General features: G+C 46.0%; 2 protein-coding genes across 3 annotated transcripts in view; both read left to right on the top strand.

The window, feature by feature from the left end:
- LOC142490607 (uncharacterized) overlaps positions 1-9062 on the top strand; it is a 104292-nt gene extending 95230 nt beyond the window's left edge. The window contains exon 20 of the mRNA XM_075593024.1: positions 8426-9062. Within this exon, the coding sequence (XP_075449139.1) occupies positions 8426-8987 (562 nt within the window). The 3' untranslated portion in view covers positions 8988-9062. The remainder of the gene's footprint in view (positions 1-8425) is intronic.
- Positions 9063-15229: 6167 nt separating this feature from the next.
- LOC142491268 (uncharacterized) overlaps positions 15230-20734 on the top strand; it is a 69495-nt gene continuing 63990 nt past the window's right edge. Inside the window, exon 1 of one of the 2 annotated variants that reach the window (XM_075593573.1) lies at positions 15230-15652. In XM_075593573.1, coding sequence (XP_075449688.1) covers positions 15649-15652 — 4 coding nt within the window. In that variant the 5' untranslated portion in view covers positions 15230-15648. Of the gene's footprint in view, positions 15653-15672; positions 16140-20734 lie in introns of those variants that run through there. The other variant, XM_075593571.1, reaches the window with a different exon arrangement.

Genomic DNA, 20734 nt, shown 5'->3' with positions numbered 1-20734 from the left:
GAGAATTAGGAGATGTCATATCAGGGGCCTAAATCGGGAAACACCAGTGCCCAGCGAAGATAGTGGAATATTCTCTGGGCATTTCTTCTATTCCTCCTCCGTCACAATCTTGTAGGCTGCTCCTGCCGGTTTCCCTCTCCTGGAGATCAGCTTCCATCTTCACTCAGGCTTTTGTGGATTTAGGGGCCGCAGGGAATTTTCTCTCCGTACTAGGGAGATTCCATTACCAGTAGTTGCCATTGATGGAAGACCTCTGATACCTGGGACCATCACCCTCAAGACTAAGCCTTTGCTGGTTACGGTTGGAGCGCATCACAAAGAGACACTTACAAAGTAAAGGTAAGAAGAAGCACACAGGAGACTTGTATAGAGTTTTCAAAAAACTTCAATCAGAGTTTACAGCATCAGAGCTAATCGGGTAATGTTTCAAGCCCAGAGTGACCTTTCTTCAGACCAAACAGGTGTTTTTGAGACACCAGGATCATCAGAAGGTAAGCACTAGAAGCATAATACGTATTATATGGTTTTTGTTAACAGTGGTGGTCCACTTATATCCACTTTGTTCCCACAAAGAGACACTGCCATTCTATGTTATTTGCTCTCCCTCGACTCCAGTGGTTCTAGGACTTCCCTGGTTGCGGAACCACAACCCTAAGATCGATTGGCAACTAATCAAGTGACAGCCTGAGGACAACATTGCCATGGATCTTGTCTCCCGGTATCTTGCACTATCTCCGAGGTATGGCTACCTACAGAGACTTCCTCGTCATCCCTGCCAGTTTCTTACCAGGACTTTGCAGATGGAGTTCCCGCCACACCGACCTTATGATTGTGCAATCAACCTGCTCCCAGGGGCCATCTCCCCTAGTGGCCACACTTACCCCCTTTCAGAACAAGAAACTGAGGCTATGCGGGAATACATTCCGAAGAACCTTCAGCGTGAGTTTATCCGCAAATCAAGCTCTCCCACTGGTTCGGGTTTCTTCTTTGTTTCCAAAAAAGACAGTTCCCTCAGACCATGTATCGATTACAGAGGTCTAAATAAAATCACCGTAAAAAATCAGTATCCACTACCCCTCATTCCTGAACTGTTCGATTGCTTACGCAAGGCCTTGATCTTCACCAAACTGGATTTCCGAGGAACTTACAATTTAATTCGGATCAGAAAGGGTGATGATTGGAAGACAGCCTTTAATACTCGTGACGGCCACTATGAATATCTAGCCATGCCATTCGGCCTATGCAACGCACCGGCCATATTTCAAAATTTTAGCAATGAGATCTTCCGGGATTTACTTGACCAATTTCTCATAGTGTATCTGGATGATAGACGGAACCTCTCAATGAAGAGAGAAGGTCAGCGGGCACTGCTAGCAAAAAACGGAAGGCTGGACTGAGCTAACAAAAAATTGTATCTTTATTTAACCATAGACAAAAATGAATAAAAAGAGGGAATAAACGCCCTGTGCACTCTAACGCGTTTCACCCCTATGGGTCTTTGTCAAAGAGTAACATTACTACACACACAATACCTTAAGTAGTGGGCTGGACCGGATGTGACATCACACCACCCTCCGAGTGGACCCGCCTCTTTGATGGAATGGGAGCAGCCCCCTCATCTGGTGGATAGTTGCCCACTCAAGGCGGATCCGTTCAACACCACTGCACATGCGCAATGACTGTACGAATAAAGTGGAGCCAAAGTGCATGAAATACATATAGGTGAAAAATATATATAATGAGGTATATACATATGTGCTGCTTGGGAGGAGGAGTTACTACTGAAATTACTATTCTCTATATGAAACTCAACCTCAACCATGGAGTCACATGTGACTAAACATAGATGTATACAAAGGAAGTACATCTAGAAAGATATTTAAAAAAGTAAAGTCAGGGGGAATATACAAAATACAATAATGGGTATCAGGACATAAATGATCTGAAGTGGAACAACAAAAAATGAAAAAGTCTGGAATAAGAAAAATTAACATTAACATAAAATAATTAATAGATGCAATGTATGAGTATATATAAGTATAAGTATATACCTCAATGTATATTTTATGCATAAATAAGTGATAATGATTGTCACAAAAACAAAGATTAATAGTAGATGAACATGTATAAAAAATAATCTCAAAATGCAATTAATTATTTATCAACCATGATCTGTCAATCCTTGATCTCAAATAAATGGTCTATCATATGGATGGAATAAGCATGATGGTATTTATAAAAATAATAATAATTTATATTATTATATCATTTAACAGCAGATAGACAACTTTTAGAATCATTTGGACATCATAACAAATAATTCATTATACTATTAAACTTATTGCAAAATTCCTAAATGATTGGGACAATATTGTTCTGTAAAATAATTCACTCTAAAGATAACTAAGGATATGTATCACCATTAAATGAACCCAACATATTTAATAAAAATAACTCATAAACCAATTAGCATGAAACATTGATATTATAAGAGAGTATCCAAAATCATTAATTACTATTTAAGGGACATATATCATAAACATTGTAACACCAATTTTATGTGAAAATTATTGCAATAAGAATTGCAACAATAACTGTCCATATTCAAACTATATCTCTGAGGATTTTAGCAATGAGATCTTCCGGGATTTACTTGACCAATTTCTCATAGTGTATCTGGACGATATCCTTATTTTTTCCAATTCTTTGTCTGAACATCGGGCACAGGTTAAACCGACCCTCCAAAGACTTCGGGATCACTCCCTCTTTGCCAAGTTCAAGAAATGTCAGTTCGAAGAGAGAATATTTCCTTCCTTGGGTATTTCATCTTCTCTCGTGGGTTTGAGATGGATCATGCGAACGTATCGGCAGTACTGGATTGGTCTTAAACCAACTCAAAGATTTCTTGGGTTCGCCAACTATTACCGATGTTTTATCAGGAACTTCTCCAAGGTGGTTGCACCCATTACGGCTCTTACTAAGAAAGGGGTGAACCCTAAGATATGCCCCTTTGAGGATCTTCTAGCTTTCGAGAAGCTCAAGTCCACCTTTTCGTTTGCACCTGAGCTGATTCATCCAGATCCTACAAAACCCTTCGTGCTTGAAGTAGACGCATCTGATCTTGCAGCCGGAGCCGTCCTTTCTCAAAGAAAGGATTATCAGGGGAAACTCCACCCCGTGCCTTCTTTTCCAAAATAATTTCTGCCGCAGAAAGAAATTATGATGTTCTGGCCATGAAAATGGCTCTAGAAGAAGATACATTTAATTGAGGAGTCAACTTCTCTGATAACAATCCTTACAGATCACAAGAACCTCGAATATATTGAAGGAGCAATGAGACTCGGGACGTGTCAGGCAAGATGGACTCTCTTCTTCACTCGGTTCAACTTTGTGATCTCTTATCATCCAGGATTCAAGAATGTCAAGGCAGATGTGCTATCCAGGTATTTGACTCCCGATGGTTCCGAGGAGATAGAGCAGGGACCCCTCATTCCATCTACACAAATTATCACTGCCGTATGATCTTCATTTCTGCAAAAAAATTCACAAGCTCAGACAGAGTATCCTAGGTCCACGTCCACACTTTCTTGTAAACTATTTGTTAACCCCCAATTTCGATGTGAGGTGTTGCTATGGGGTCAAAACGCCAAGACTGCGGATCACCCGGGGGTCAGGAAGACATGTGATTTCCTCGAACTAATCTTTTGGTGGCCAGAGATCCGCCAAGACATGAAGGACATTTTGGCAGCCGGTGTTACAAGCGCCCAGACTAAGGTGCCTAGGATGTTCCCATGTGGGCTTCTGGAACGCATACCAGTCTCACCCATCCGTGGATCCATTTATCCATGGATTTTATCATTGAAAAAGCATGTGGCAGGAGGGGATTAACCAGGCCAATAATAAAGGTATTATGCCCGGCTGGTTAACCCTAATCCCTGTTGGGACTGAAGGGATTAAACTGTATTGTACCCATCATAACATGTTTTCCCCTACACTAGCCGTTATTGTCCTTATTTTGCAGCTGTAGAATGAATGAATGAAAATGTACTTACCATGTTTGTGACACAAGGGGGAGCCTCTAGCGCTGAACCAAGCACTAAGTGAAGAAGCGTGCCTGTGAATGGGTGGCCGTTTTGAAGTATAGGTATCACTTCCTAAGCCGTAGACCTCTAAACCGCAAAGTCAATTGGATAAGTGGTTTGCGGTCTAGCTGAAGTGCTTTCCTGTCAAAATGTATCCACCGGTCTCGTTAGCCACTTACGCTGAACATATTGGAGTGGGAACCAGGTCAAACCGCAGACCACATCACAGCCTGTTCAATTAAGTGGATAACTTGCGGTAGGAAAGAGATAGCACTCTACTCAACTTCTGTCCTCTTTGCAAGGTACAGGCAAGTCGGGGATAGGTGGGAGAAATATTCCCACGGACGGGATTGGTTGTGCATGTTAGCTATAGGACCCTTAACCCTATAAAAATGCCTGCTGGCCAGTCCCTAGCAGATTCATCTAAGATTTTACTACGAAACGTCCAAGGTTTAGCGTCAGCGGTTCCGGAGTGTGAAGGGTTAACCAACATCATAACAAAGATTTGCACCCTTTTCTGAAATTCGTTAGAGCGAAGGTTTCCCGAATGAACCCTGCAAGGACTGAAAAAACTTATTCCTTTTGGCGGAGATAGCGGGCTGGCAAGATGTGCCCCTAGCCAAGGAAGGTCGCAGGACTCAAACCGTGCACCCACTTGCATGCGTGCAGGGGTGCCCAGAGACTTTGATTCGTTCGGTGGACATTTTAGTTTGTTTCCCCATCCCAGTAAGTGTTTTTGCCAGTGTATTGTGAAAATTGTGTGTTTGTCTGAAAATAAATAAATTACAATTTATTTTACTCATCTTGTGTGCTCAGTCCAGAATCCCGGTATTAATGTGTGTATAAGTCTTGGTCTCCCATGACATACCACCCTCCAGGGGTAGGACTACCATATTGGTAGTAGTTGATCGCTTTACACGCCAGGCCCATTTTGTTGCCCTTAAGAACCTATCCACAGATTCAGAACTATCTGAAATCTTTATTAAAGAGATTTTTCGCTTTCATGGAGTCCCGACGGATATAGTCTCGGACCGCGGATCCTAATTCATCTCAAGATTTTGGAAGGCCTTTTGTCAAAGAATGGGCATCTCCCTTAATTTTTCTTCTTCATACCATCCCCCGTCCAACGGACTTACGGAAAGGGCCAATCAGTCCTTAGAACAATTCCTGCAATGTTTTGTATCTGAACTACAGGACGACTGGGTTCATCTGCTCCCGTGGGCCGAGTTTTACTGCAACTCTATGAAGCACGATTCCACACTGGAATCTCCGTTCTTTTGTGCCTACGGGTACCATCCTTCTCCGCTTCCTTTTTCCAGTCCTCTCTCCAGAGTCCCTGCAGTGGATGACATGATCCAAGAAATGCAATCACTCTGGAGGAAGATCCAGACCAATCGACCAAAGCTGCCCTCAGCAAAAAACCCAGGCGGATAAACGTCGATGACCACCTCCCCCATTTCAAGTGGGAGATCAAGTTTGGCTGGCTAAAAAAAATATCCGACTGAAATTGCCCTCCTCCAATCAGGCCCAAGTTCTTTGGACATGTAACAGGGACTTACACCTGTTAAGAAATGTGCCTCTAATCCAGCAGTGTGCTGGTTAATTGCACACCTGCAATCAACCAACCCCACCTGCCTAGTCTGAACTCTGTCAGAAAAAGCCTGTTCTGAGACACAGGAGGAGGATTCCAGAGACTCACAATTGGGGGCTGAACCAAGGAAGGACAGCGACTGCAGGCTGACAGCAAAATAAAGGAGACCAGAATTGTATACCTGGAAAGAGATTGCCTTAGCACACAAGTGTGCTGACCCATGAGAGCAGAGCAGCCTTCCCCTAAAGCTACAAGAAACAGATAAGACTTTCTTATGGGACTGTTGTACAGTATATCTGTATAAATGTCTATATATTTGGGGCTGGTAATTAGCTTAGCTAACCACCCAGTTAGAGAGGGCTGGACTACATGTGTAGATAATCTCCAAAGTGGAGTAGGTTTTCTTTTTGCTGTGTTAAAGGGACAGGCGCAATAAAGCCTAATTTTAGTTTCACTTTAAACGGTCTCCATTGCATACCTCTGAACACGTCTCTTACAGGACCTTACAAAATTCTGAAACAGGTCAACCCTGTGGCATTTAAATTTAAACTTCCAGATAACTTAAGGGTACCTCCACTGTTCCACGTCTCCCTCCTCAAACCGTTAGTCCAGAACGCTTTCTCTCCACCTATTCTCCCTCCTCCTAGACCATTTCTGGTGGATTGCCAGGAGGAATTTGAAGTACGTCAGATACTGGATTCCCATAGATCCCGTGGCAGGCTACAATACTTAGTCCATTGGAAGGGTTATGGACCCAAAGAAAATTCATGGATCAAATCCGAGGATGTCCATGCCTCCAGACGGGTCCAGGCATTTAATTGGAGATTCCCTGTCAAACCATCTTAGATCGCCCGGCGGTCTCTCCTAGAGTTGGGGTACTATAAGGATTCTGCTCGATCCGTGTTTGGTTTTGCTGCCAGTTCAGGTTTTCCAGACTGCATGCCCTTTCTGCTCAAACTGGCCATTTTGTGTACTGGCAGCCTGCTATATCCGGCTGCAGTTCCTACTGGGAGTTGCCGAGCAAAGTTCATACGTTTGCAGCTCTTGTTGGTCTTTACAGTCACACTTTACCTTTTGCCTATTTTGATTCCCCTGTTGCTGACCCCGGACCGTGACCCCGACCTCACTGCTTTCTGCGGCCCTGGCCTCTGCCTGACTCCTGAACTTTGCAACTCTGCCACCAGCCATAACCAGTGCCTGCTTACCGACCACGGATACTCTTACAGGACTCTGTCCCTGGGCTCTGGTCAGTTTATTTTCATCCCTACCTCAGCCCTGTGGGTCTGCTTCCTGATTTGAGATGATCACAGTCACACGGCAGTATTGCACTTCCTGCTTGCAGTATTGCACGTCCTGCTAGCAGTATCGCACTTCCTTTGCGATCTATGAATTATTTACGAGGTGACATTATTTAAATCCTTCCTTTGGATGTAATAACACTAAGACAATCTGGCATTATGTCACAGTAGAAAATACTTTTCTAGGTTGGAGGAAAAGAAAGGGGGAGATGTATCAACGTAAACAGTTTGTTTTGACACATTGCTACATTTTCTGTTGGCATTTGTATTAAGTGTAAGCTAATGTTCCTTACTGTACATATGATGCAAATTAAGAGCCAGAAAAGTTTCCGCCACCTCAGACCTGACATTTTTTTACCAAAATATAAAATAAAAAAGTAACGCACGGAATTTCAGAGTTTGATGCATTGGGGCAGGGTTCACGTTGTGTACACTACCGACACACTTTATTGAAGTGTGGTCGGTACCGCAAGCCGGGAAATCTCCCGGCTTGCTAGTGGCCGCCCCTCGGCGTGCCGCGCGTCATAGACGCGCGGTCACGCGTCATCGGGAGCGTGCGCCCCCTGCACGCGTGTCCAAGGGCTCCCCGAGGGAGCCCTGGTGTCCCGCGATCGCGGGACAGCGGCAGGGGGTTCCGGGGGACCCGGCGGACCCGGCAGCGGTAGGGAGAGCGCCCCGATCGGAGGGCGCTCTTCCGCTACTTCGGCGCGCGCCCGTCACACTCGGGCGCGCGCCAGGCTACTGCTGCGGCACAGAACGGGCAAATGCTCGAATAAACTGTGCCGCAGCAGTATGCGCTATACAAGAAGAAATAGGGTCTCACCTACTGGTTACATTTAAGAGTGCTGCTAGTACAGCTGGGATGGTGGTCCAAAAGCCCATCCAGAAGTATGCAGAGACAAGGGGCCCCTCAGCACTCCAAATAATAAGATTGGCAAAAAACTGCTAACAAAAATAAATAATTTATTAAGTAGAGTGATGTAGTACAGGGAGAAAAGAGCACAACGTTTCGGGGTTAGCCTTCGTCATGTAAAAAAAATAAATAAGAATTAATATAGCTATCCAGTGTCCTTAAATACCTTTAAAACGGCAGGGCTTCATGAGTTCTGCAGATTCCCTTGTTCCTGTATGTGCTATACAACAGATAGATAGATAGATAGATAGATAGATAGATAGATAGATAGATAGATAGATAGATAGATAGATAGATAGATAGATACAGACAGACAGACAGATAGACAGATAGACAGATAGACAGATAGATAGATTGTAAACTGCTCCAGATTTGCCTTGACACATCAGTTCCGACAAGTCTCATGAAGTTTCTTTTATTTTCTGCTTTGACGTTGTTAAAATTAGTTGCAAAATACAAATATAAAATCTTAAATTTGGATTGATCTGACATGGAATTTCCTTAATGTGCCATCCAAATAAAATGTAAATGTCTGTTCCAGGCCTGTGAAGAAGAAAGCAGTGCAGCATAAATATGAAACCCAGATGCATACATCCATTGGCAAAGGAGACGGCATATATATTGATCAAGACAAACGAGTAGTGAACACTCTTTCATATTTTGGACCATCTGATCACAGCAAATGTTTCTCCTCATGCCCTGCACAGAACTCCGAGAATATCAAGCACACAGATAAAGATCCAGAACTACCATTGGCTTCACCGTGTAGTCAATCAGCGCGTGAAACCAAACTACATCGCCCTCCATCTCCTACTGAAAATATCAGAGTCAGTAACACATCCAACCCGAGTTCACCGGGAAGAACGCCCAAGAGTGTAGAGAATGATCGTCCGACAAATACATTGCAACCCTCTAGTGCCTCCCCAGTGTCTTCTAAAAGTCCCACAAGTATTTCAAGAGCCAAGTTTTCGTCACAAGAAAAGACGTGTTTTCCCCCATGTGCAATGTGTGCTTTGCATGAAAATCCTGAGTTAATAAGCACATTTTTCCCAGGTATTACATATGAGAGAACATTTTCCAATGGAGATTCAGATACCAGCTAAAATATTAGTATGCAGGGATGAAGGTAGCTGAACAGATGAAACAAACATGCATATTAAACCATATCATATAATTGTCATAACTATTAATAAATAAATCAGATAAATATGTTCTTCGCTTTCCATTCTCATGTTTTTTACGTGTCTTTTTTTTGGCTTATATGTACCTCTTTTTCTTCAATATCTCTCTTTCCTTCAGTCATATATCATAGATCATATTCTGATAGCCCATGCCATGATGTAGCACCATTGGTGCAATTTTGTACCCAGACTCTCATTGTGCATAGCCATAATGCAATTCATGTGAATACAAGGGGCAGTAAATCTGCTACTGTAGGTAATAACCTGTAACGGTTATGCTCACCACAAACCAGGACCGGACCACGGGGCTGAGGTGGGGAAAGATATATACGGACCTTAGGCCACGAAGCCGGGTCTGGGTTGCGAGGCCCGTAGTCATGCATAGCCAGGTCAGGGTTGGAGAAGGCAGGGTAATCCATAGACAAGCCGGGGTCAGGGCAGGCGGCACAGGAGCGATGGTGGTGGTCATGAGCTGGGGGTCAAGGCAGGCGGCACAGGAGTGTAGTAGCGGTCACATGCTGGGGTCATCATCTTTAAACTTTAGTGAAGCTGCTTCAGCGTGGAAGGACTTCTGGAAAGAGGGAACAGGGGATCCTGTGCTTCAGCACAGAACAGCTCTCCCTAGCCGGGTACAGCTGTGAGTAGTAGAGGCTACTGGAAGCAGGTAGAATGCTGAAGGTATAGCACAGAGGATCCAGCACTTCAACACAGAACAGCTCTCCCTAGCCAGGTACAGCTTTGAGTAGCAGAGGCTATTGGAAGGGCACTGGGAACAGAAAATACAGACAGGCCACAGAAACACTGAGGACTTCAGTGTAGCCGCTTCAGCGCGGCAAAGGCGAAGTCTGCCAGGAACTAGAAGCTTTGGCAAGAAGGCCAAGACAGGCCAAACAGAGGAGCTGTGGCAAGCACAGTCACTTTGGAGAAAGTCTATGTTCAGCAACCTCCTGGGGGAAAGGGCAGTAGCTAAATAGCCCAGGCAGCCAATGAGGCCAGAGCTGCATAACAAGCAGGCTGCAGAGAACAGCAAGGGCAGGTGATACTGATTGCTGGTTCAAGGAGGAGTTTGTCTGGAAGCTCCATAGCCCTGCAAGAATGAGTTCCAGACAAAACCAGGAGCGGATCCTTTACATAACCTCTTTTAAAGAAGTTATTTCTAAAATCCATAATGAGGATTCAAATATGTAGCTAAAATAGCTCCAAAATTAAAGAAAATTAAGTCGCATAACAAGGAACCTAGTACTCTTTTTTTTTTCATTGATACATGTATTGCACTTGGATAGGCCAGGAGGTGTCTTCTGTTGCCAGAATGTGTTTTATGACATAGCACTGCTTAGAAAATATGGGTCAAGGGGCTTTCCCAAGATCAGAAGGTGCAGACATTGGGATTCAAATTGGTTTCGCTCTCTTCAAAGGCAGTGTTGTTAGCACTGTAATAGATCTTGCTGACCAACAATCATTGACTGTGTGACAATAAGGGGTACCCAGGCTCTCAAATAAAGGTTAAGCCTTTTTTGGTTACCCCTGATCTGTGTATAAGGGTTCAAGAGAGTTAGATCTTGGACCCAGTAACAGTGTATTGTAATAAAAAATATTTGATGTGTTTTTATCTTTCCTGCATGTCAGTGAGCAGGGATTGCTAGGGCATGAGTTTAAAGGGGGGTTTTGCGGAGGAATTGTTGTCAGAATGTGCCGAGGTACAGCTGCAGCGGCCGTTATTTGAACATTTACCCGGGTACATTTTTGTGATCCCGCGTGGTGGACCCGAGATGGTCAGGGGCAGACTAACTAAACGCATCGGAGTAACACAGCAGGGATCCCTGCTGTGTGAATCCTGCTGTAGTCTGCCTTTCTGTAATAGACGCGCAGTAAGAGGCTGAATCAGTCATTCTAACTGCGCGCATCCCACAGACGATCGCAGGGGTTTTATTAATATTCTAACATTACACTATGGTTTCTCTGGAGCTGAACCGCATTGATTTCAGGTCCGGGGACCCCTTACTTCCCGAGATACAGGCCCCGTTATGGGGTGCCGGTATCCCCATGTTAAAATACTGTGGGTCCTGTGACCGTGGGATCTAAACAAAGCAGAGGGATACTGGCACCCCATAACGGAGCCTGTATCTCAGGAAGTAAGGGGTCCACGAGGCTGAAATAAACTTTGTTCAGCACAGGAAACCCCCTGCTCACACAAAATAAATAAAAATGTAAGAAGCTTCATTACCTTAGCGGCCATGCAATGCCCGGTAAAGGCAATGAAGGGGTTAAGGCACAGTACTGTAGCAGATTACATTACAATATGTACTGTACTACTCCCCCACTAATGTTATTTTTGTTGTTCTACTGTATATGTAAGGCCTTTCTTTTTACCAGCAGCAAACTTCTAGAGAGAGGAGCACGGTATTATATACAGTTTCTCATATGTATATATATATATATACATGGTTTATATATATATATGGTTTAGCCTATCCCATAGCCTCTCTTGCATTCCCAGTAAAATCAACCCCACACTGATGAGACCCATCAAGGTTGAAACAGCAGTCTGTGGGTGGTTTTCTGGGTATGCACCTTAACCCTGGCTGTGCTCAAAGCTGTGACCATGCAGCAAGCTTAAGCCTATAGGGAACCATGTTAAAAATGGTTATTGAGGCAAAAAGTGACACTGTGTGCTCATTTGCATGTCATTTCCCAGAATCCCTTGCTGCAGTGGAAGTGCTGTATGCTGGGTGATAATGGGGAAAGGCGGGGTTGCAGACCTGCCTAAGACATGCAGATGAGCATACAGCTATATTTGCATATATATATATATATATATATATATATATATATATATATATATATATATATATATATATATATATATATATATATATATATATATATATATATATATATATATACACACACACACAATACACACACAAAAAGTAGCGCTATGAAACTAATAAAAAAACGTTAGGATAAAGTGAATATAAGTGAAATATTAATTAAATATAATATTGTGATACAAAACTAATGAGTACTAAATCTATATGTAATATAACCAATATAAAAATACAGTGTCAGTGAACCAATGAATATATAGAACATTTAGGGCCTCATTCAGAAAGCCTCGATAAGGCCCTTATCGAGCACTTATCGACCAAAATGGCTACTCGTATTCAGTAAGCCTCGAAAAGGGCTCGATAACGGCCTGTATCGACGCAAAATCTTATGATCAAAAGAAAATCGCCAATTGAGCGGCGATCAGCCGCTTATTGACCATTTTCAGAAGGATCATAAACACGCGCGATTCTCGTACCCGCGAGTAGGCTGTTGCCGCCTATCGCAGCCCTAAAAGGCGATCTTCTCCCCAAACCCAATTCACCTCAAAATTTAGGTAAATTGGTGGGGAGATGCCTCGATGAGCTGCGATGTGTCAGGACTTAGAAAAAATCAGGCCCTTTTCCTGCCTCGGATTGATGCCGGGGGTCTCCGGAGCTGATAGCCATTAGTATAAGCACTGGAGCCCCCCGGCATGCATCCAATGCAGGAAAGATGCATTTACAGCAACTTCATTACCTTAGCGGCTAACCACGTTGGTTTTAGGTCCAGGGACCCCCTGCTTCAAAAGATACAGGCCCCTTTATGGGGTGCCTGTATCTCGGGAAGCAGGGTGTCCCTGGACCTGAAACCAATGCGGTTCAGCTCCGGAGACCCCTGCACATCCACACTATGAAAGAGATTTATATTAAAATAAATAATTTTCGGGTGACATTTCTGCTGTGAGAGGCGGCTCTTTTAGAGCTGCTCTCTGCAGCACAAATGAATCGCTGGTTTATGCCTTTTCAGAGGCTCGATGCTCTCGCTGGCAGCAACTCGCCCGTTTTGGGAATTTTGCTATCACAGGTAATCGAGGCTTTCTGAGTACCGTGATAGCAACCCACACAAAAACGGCATTTTAAATGCCCTGGCGATAATTTTTAGCAACCTTCTCTGAATGAGGCCCTTAGAGTTCACAATTAGAGTCCATCCGGATCCACTGAGAATGTAATGCAATTGAAAGGATTCAGACCACCAGCTAACTATTGGCTCGTTGTAGCTCCTTTGATGTGGTATTGCCACCCACAATTGAAGCTACAGAAAAAAAAAAGGGAAGCGAAGGCGCCATAGTGTTTAACTGTATAACAATAAAGTCCATTTAATATGACACGCAGTCCCTAGGAATCACACTTACAAGATTTAAAAAAACACTGAACATTTGAGAGAAATCTCTAGGGGGTACGTCAGCTGGGTTGGAGGAGTCCAATGTAATACTCTGCTTTGGTATGGTACAGCTGCTGGAAACTCCTGTCACATTTCTGCAATGCTACTGTACGCTCGATCAGCCAGTCTCTCAGCACATTAATGTCAGTCTTCCGGTCCGCTGATTGCTCTGGACACAGACCGCGTGTGCAGCGTTTGCAACCAGGCTATCCGTCAGGTACAGAGACCTCCACTATACCACCGTGTGTGCTGACGTCACCGCCTTGTCCCAACTAGTTTCGTCACTATCACGTGACTTCCTCAGGGGTCTATATATACATATGCCAGATTGGGGTCCAGCAATAAGAGACAGGGTTGTGTGGTCCCTCTGGGTGACCGAAATTTTTGTTGCAGTGCCCTGTGATTTAATACAGTTCTTTATCTGAACACATCCCTTGAAGAAGTGTGCGCATGCGCACGAAACGCGTTGGGAAGTTCTTGTTCATTTTTAGAAGCTTATCTTTGTTCGCGGAGGACATTGGGCATTAGCTGGTGGAGCCGTAGGGGCAGAGCAGCGAGAGAGGACACTCGCATTGGGAGTATCACATCGCGTTGCAACAGGAGCAGTGAGGGCCGTGACGTCACATTCGCCGGAAAGCCCTGCAGTTCGAGTGATTCATTTTCCACCCATATCACGTGGGGATGCCCGTGAGGGAGCTCCGGTCGCCATCTTTGGAGGACTACACCACCATCTCAGTGTGAACTGCTTTTACCCTACCAGGGTCTTGTGAGTAGGGTTTCAGTTTTACCCCCCTGGATATTCCACCTCCGGAACTTAGCATTAGTTGTGTTAATAAAATAGCTTTTTAATAATATATTTTAGCCTTGCTAGTGTTGTTGTGTTGTCTGTCTTGTCAGTTATGTGTTGTTAGTTGATCTGTTTTAAAGTCAACAGTATTAGGCATACTGCACTATAATCTGTTTTCTTTCTTTTCCATATTGCACGGTCTGGGAGGAGAGTCGTCAGCTTAATTCCTCTGATCATCTAAGGACTTTCATTTGGACTTCACCTTTATGGTTTGGAATTGATTGACATTCTATCATTATTATAGTTTTGGCCCCGGTTTTTCTTTTTTATCCATGGCTCTCAACTGACTACGTTCAGTTTTCACCTGGCTGCCAGTTGTTTATAATTTGCACTAATTATTTTACTTAGTACACATTTTTATGATTCATTAGCGCTGTTTTACACCGTCTTTTTCTGTTTTTATCTGAAGACTACATGCAGTGTGCTGTCTCTTGTTGCTGGACCCCAATCTGGTAAATATATTTTTGTTCTATTCATATGGGATAAGCATCTGGTTTTGCTTGGATAGTAGAGTGCCAACTGCCTTCTCTTTTATAAAGGGTGCTAAACGTAGGAACAGGACCCAGTGCCCATGGGTCATTTTGATAAGTATCCCAGGAATTAGTTTTACAATGTTGGAAACTATGGTTGCCTGCTCTGTGCATGTCCCTTCTTGTCTGATTATCTCTTGTAAAAAGCTCGGTGGTGACATAATTAATGGCAGGCAGCATGTTTGTGATATTTTTTGCATGCCATTCTAGCACCCACATCAGTTGTATACTGTACATTCTCTTTTTAGCTTTAAAACTTTTTTTTAGTTCTTTTGGCATAATATAAGACTTGCTTCCAGTTTTCACCTGTAACAGGGTATATCTCCACCATACCTGTTTTTCCCCACATAGAGTACCTGCTATGTAAGACCTGATAAGTTCCAGGCAGTAGTGGGTTAATCTATGGGCAATGACCCCCCTTGTGCTTCCCTTGAAGAGGAAGGAAGGAAGTTGGTGACTCATGGCCTGTGTTCAGCCCCTTGGAGGTGGGTATAGTCCATGAGCCCGCCCCTTCTAGATTCTTCTGGGGAGGATCTAAATTCAGTCGAGCCTCACCCTCCAAAGGGGGAGGAAGTCTGGAGTGACCTTCCTCAGGGAGAGGGCAAAAGGAGGTGAAGTTCTACCCTCTACAGAGAAAATGAGGTCTGGCTCTTCTCCCTAATGGGAGTAAGAGGGCTATGAGTCTTCCCCATTGCGGGGCTAGCATGCCATTCTTGGTCGGCTGGCCTAGAGAACATCCAGACTAGAATGTCCCAAGAGATGAAGCAAGCACCATCCAGATGTCCTGCACAGCAGAGAGTGGGCTGTAAAGAGAAGGGAGGAAAGAGAAAGAATAAAGCTGATTGTTCACGAGACCTCTGCCTAGGTGTCAGTTTCTGGGCAGAAGGGAAATTACGTGCAGTGATGGGAGCTGACATCCCATGTCCTTGGATCCTGTCACGGCTGGAGGCACTGTACCATGAGTGAGTAGACAACCATGTCCCTAAAACCTGTCCCATTGCCCATAATATCACGCAGCTCAGCTACTCCTGAAACACCACAGGTAGGCTTTAGCACCACACAGAAGTCAGTAACCAGTGTAGTTCTCAGAGGAGGAGGGAAACAGGGTTACACACCATTGAATAAATAGCACAAGATGTATCAGAGGGAAATCAATCTCTGCTATTTTTCATTGACATTTTTTTTCTGTAAATTCTGGAACAATGCCAACCTGTGGGAAACTGAAACTAAAAAACATTCATCTAACCGCCCACACAATTCAAAGTTCAGTATCTTCTTTGCCGCCAAATTGAATTCCCTCTGTTATGCTACAAGGCTATTCTGTGCAGAAGGAAATAAGAATAACAATCTTGCTTCTCACAATGTTCGTACAAAGGACTTGGTTGTTCAGCACTCATATTTGTTCACTGCTGTTAACTTTCTTACTTGGATGTTTAAATGCAGCTACAGGTAAGTGCAGCTTCCCCCTTTTACAGCTAAGAACGGTACATGGAGCAGAGGGGGTAACTGAGTCATTATATTGGGTAACTGTTGCACAGAAACTCCCTTTGACTCGTGACTTCAGAATCTCTGAAACCCCCTGCTATTTACAGTACTCATGTAACACATGCAATGTTTAGTTACTGTATCACTAACGTGTCACACTAACAGTAAAGGGGCATTATTGGCCAGTAATGCTCTGTTCTGAGGGGATTATTACTATAATAGGCTAAATGTAGGCATTTTTTTTCATAAAAAAGATAGACACTTTTGTAGTCGTATAGATTTATTTGATAGTCTACATTTTCTTTTGCTTTTATTGTACGTGTTAATTAAAAAGAAATTGTAAAATACTAAAGCCCCTCTCTAAACACACACACTCACTACAGCCCCCCTCCCTCCCTCTCTACACCCACAAAACATACTGCAGACACACACAAAACACTCTGCAGCCCCCTCTACACACATGCAGACAAACACATTCCAGCAAAACACACACTCTGCAGCCCCCCCCATACATCAACAAAACACACTGCAGACACAAACACCAATAAAATACACTCAGCAGACACACACACACCAACAAAACATGCTGCAGCCCCCTCCCCTATATAACCACAAAACACCCATACCTTTCTCTGCACTGTCTTCTGTGAGGAACTCTCTGCAGGCAGGGTGGGGGAGGAGTGTGGGTGCAGAGAGGGGGAGGAGTCGGTGCCTGGCTGCAGGGAGGGTGGGGGAGGAGTCAGTGCCAGGCTGCAGGAAGGGTGGGGGAGGAGTCAATGTCTGGCTGCAGAGAGAGTGGGGAAGGAGTCAGTGCCTGGTTGCAGGCAGGTTGGAGGAGTCCGTGCCTTGTTGCAGGCAGGGATGGGGAGGAGTCAGTGCCTGGCTGCAGGAAGGGGAGGAGTCAGTGCCTAGCTGCAGGCAAGGAGGGGGAGGAGTCAGTGCCTTGCTGCAGGAAGGGGAGGAGTCAGTGCCTAGCTGCAGACAGGGTGGGGGAGGAGTCAGTGCCTTTCTGCTGCCTCCTGTCCAATCACCCCCCCTGTCTAAGAGCTGATCTCACTCTTGTGAATGAGAACTGAAAGCTGATTGGTTGAAAAACTTGGTAAGGTGCCAACAATTCCAGGCCATTACTGATTGAGTAAAACTCCAGGCATTATCCAATCAGAGAGCAGGAATTTCATTAATGCCTGGAATTTACCAGCTTTAGCCTATAATTAAGCAATAATCCCTGAAGAACAGGGCATTACTGGCCAATAATGCTCTGGAAAAGTGGAAGAGTTGAAGGCCCGAGGCGAAACCGAGGGACTTTAACCCAGCTAGGGCATTATAGGCCAGTAATGCCCTGTTCTGAGGGGATTATTACTATTATAGGCAAAATGTTGGTTATTTTAAAAAGAGAGAGAGAGGTGAGGGAGGGAGAAGAGATAGAGACATGAGTGGGGAGAAGAGAGAGGTGACGGGGAGAAGAGAGATGAGGGGGGGAACAAGAGAGGGAGGGGGGAAGAGGGGAAGGGGAGGAAGGAGGGAGTTGGGGGGAAGAAGAGGGTGAGGGGAGGGAAAAGAGGGTGAGGGGAGGAAAGAAAAGGATGAGAGGAGGGGAAGAAGAGGGTGGGGAGAAGAGGTGAGGGGGTTGGAGGAGAGAGAGATGAGGCTTTTTTAAGGAGAGAGATGTGAGGAGGGGTTGGAATAGAGAGAGGTGAGGGGGTTGGAAGAGAGATAGGTGAGGGTTTTGGGGTAGAGATAGGTGAGGGGGGTTGGAGGAGAAATAGGTGAGGGGGGTTGGAGGAGAGATAGGTAAGGGGTTGGAGGAGAGAAGTCAGGGGGGTTGGAGGAGAGAGGTGATGGGGGAGAGGAGATTAGTGAGGGGGGGAGATAGGTGAGGGGAGGGGGAAAAGAGAGGTAAGGGGGGAGAGAGGGGTGAAGGTGGAAGAGAGAGAGGTGAGGGGAGAAAAGGGAAATGGTTAGGAATTGGGGGGGGATGAGGGGGAGATGTTGGTGGAGGGGCAGAGGTGGGTGGAGGGGGAGAAGAGGGGGAGAGGTGGGTGGAGGGGAGATGTGAGCGGGAAGTGGGGGGACAGAGATATTAACTACAACTAAATAAAAAGCAAATACAAATGACCTTAGCACAAGCTATAGAAGTGGTGAGAAATATTACTTTGTTGCAAGTAACAAAGTTACCAGTTGGGACACAGCTGTTTCTTACAGCACCAGCGCTGTGAGACAGGGAGAGACTGCATATGCTGCTGAGCTATGTGAGGGGAGGTGCTGTGAGAGAGGGAGAGACTGCATATGCTGCTGAGCTATGTGAGGGGAGGTGCAGTGAGACAGGGAGAGACTGCATATGCTGCTGAGCTATGTGAGGGGAGGTGCAGTGAGAGAGAGAGACTGAATATGCTGCTGAGCTGTGGGAGGAGAGGTTCTGTGAGAGAGAGAGACTGCATATGCTGCCGTGCTGTGTGAGGAGAGGTGCTCTGTGAGAGAGAGAGACTGCATATGCTGCCGTGCTGTGTGAGGAGAGGTGCTGTGTGAGAGGGAGAGACTGCATATGCTGCCGAGCTGAGTGAGGAGAGGTGCTGTGAGAGGGAGAGACTGCATATGCTGCCGAGCTGAGTGAGGAGAGGTGCTGTGAGACAGGAAGAGACTGCATATGCTGCCGAGCTGAGTGAGGAGAGGTGCTGTGAGAGGGAGAGACTGCATATGCTGCCGCGCTGTGTGAGGAGAGGTGCTGTGAGAGAGGGAGAGACTGCATATGCTGCCGAGCTGAGTGAGGAGAGGTGCTGTGAGAGGGAGAGACTGCATATGCTTCCGAGCTGAGTGAGGAGAGGTGCTGTGAGACAGGGAGAGACTGCATATGCTGCCGAGCTGAGTGAGGAGAGGTGCTGTGAGAGGGAGAGACTGCATATGCTGAGCTGAGTGAGGAGAGGTGCTGTGAGAGGGAGAGACTGCATACGCTGCCGAGCTGAGTGAGAAGAGGTGCTGTGAGAGAGGGAGAGACTGCATATGCTGCCGAGCTGAGTGAGGAGAGGTGCTGTGAGAGAGGGAGAGACTGCATATGCTGCCGAGCTGAGTGAGGAGAGGTGCTGTGAGAGGGATAGACTGCATATGCTGCCGAGCTGAGTGAGGAGAGGTGCTGTGAGAGGGGGAGAGACGGCATATGCTGAGCTGAGTGAGGAGAGGTGCTGTGAGAGGGAGAGACTGCATATGCTGCTGAGCTGTGTGAGGAGAGGTGCTGTGAGAGAGGGAGAGACTGCATATGCTGCCGAGCTGAGTGAGGAGAGGTGCTGTGAGAGGGAGAGACTGCATATGCTGCCGAGCTGAGTGAGGAGAGGTGCTGTGAGAGAGGGAGAGACTGCATATGCTGAGCTGAGTGAGGAGAGGTGCTGTCAGAGAGGGAGAGACTGCATATGCTGCCGAGCTTTGTGAGGAGAGGTGCTGTTAGAGAGGGAGAGACTGCATATGCTGCCGAGCTGTGTGAGGAGAGGTGCTGTGAGAGGGGGAGAGACTGCATATGCTGCCGAGCTGTGTTGGGAGAGGTGCTGTGTGAGAGGGAGAGACTGCATATGCTGAGCTGAGTGAGGAGAGGTGCTGTGAGAGAGGGAGAGACTGCATATGCTGAGCTGAGTGAGGAGAGGTGCTGTGAGAAGGAGAGACTGCATATGCTGCCGAGCTGAGTGAGGAGAGGCGCTGTGAGAGGGAGAGACTGCATATGCTGCCGAGCTGAGTGAGGAGAGGTGCTGTTAGAGAGGGAGAGACTGCATATGCTGAGCTGAGTGAGGAGAGGTGCTGTCAGAGAGGGAGAGACAGCATATGCTGCCGAGCTGAGTGAGGAGAGGTGCTGTGAGAGAGGGAGAGACTGCATATGCTGCCGAGCTGAGTGAGGAGAGGTGCTGTGAGAGAGGGAGAGACTGCATATGCTGAGCTGAGTGAGGAGAGGTGCAGTGAGAGAGGGAGAGACTGCATATGCTGAGCTGAGTGAGGAGAGGTGCTGTGAGAGAGGGAGAGACTGCATATGCTGAGCTGAGTGAGGAGAGGTGCTGTGAGAAGGAGAGACTGCATATGCTGCCGAGCTGAGTGAGGAGAGGCGCTGTGAGAGGGAGAGACTGCATATGCTGCTGAGCTGAGTGAGGAGAGGTGCTGTTAGAGAGGGAGAGACTGCATATGCTGAGCTGAGTGAGGAGAGGTGCTGTCAGAGAGGGAGAGACAGCATATGCTGCCGAGCTGAGTGAGGAGAGGTGCTGTGAGAGAGGGAGAGACTGCATATGCTGCCGAGCTGAGTGAGGAGAGGTGCTGTGAGAGAGGGAGAGACTGCATATACTGCCAAGCTGAGTGAGGAGAGGTGCTGTGAGAGGGAGAGACTGCATATGCTGCCGAGCTGAGTGAGGAGAGGCGCTGTGAGAGAGGGAGAGACTGCATATGCTGCCAAGCTGAGTGAGGAGAGGTGCTGTGAGAGGGAGAGACTGCATATGCTGCCGAGCTGAGTGAGGGGAGGCGCAGTGAGAGAGGGAGAGACTGCATATGCTGCCGAGCTGAGTGAGGAGAGGTGCTATGAGAGGGATAGACTG

Source organism: Ascaphus truei, chromosome 3, assembly GCF_040206685.1.
Source record: "Ascaphus truei isolate aAscTru1 chromosome 3, aAscTru1.hap1, whole genome shotgun sequence".
NCBI classification, from domain to species: Eukaryota; Metazoa; Chordata; class Amphibia; order Anura; family Ascaphidae; genus Ascaphus; species Ascaphus truei.
The sequence above is the reverse complement of the archived record's forward strand: the minus strand, read 5'-3'. Positions and strand labels throughout refer to the sequence as shown.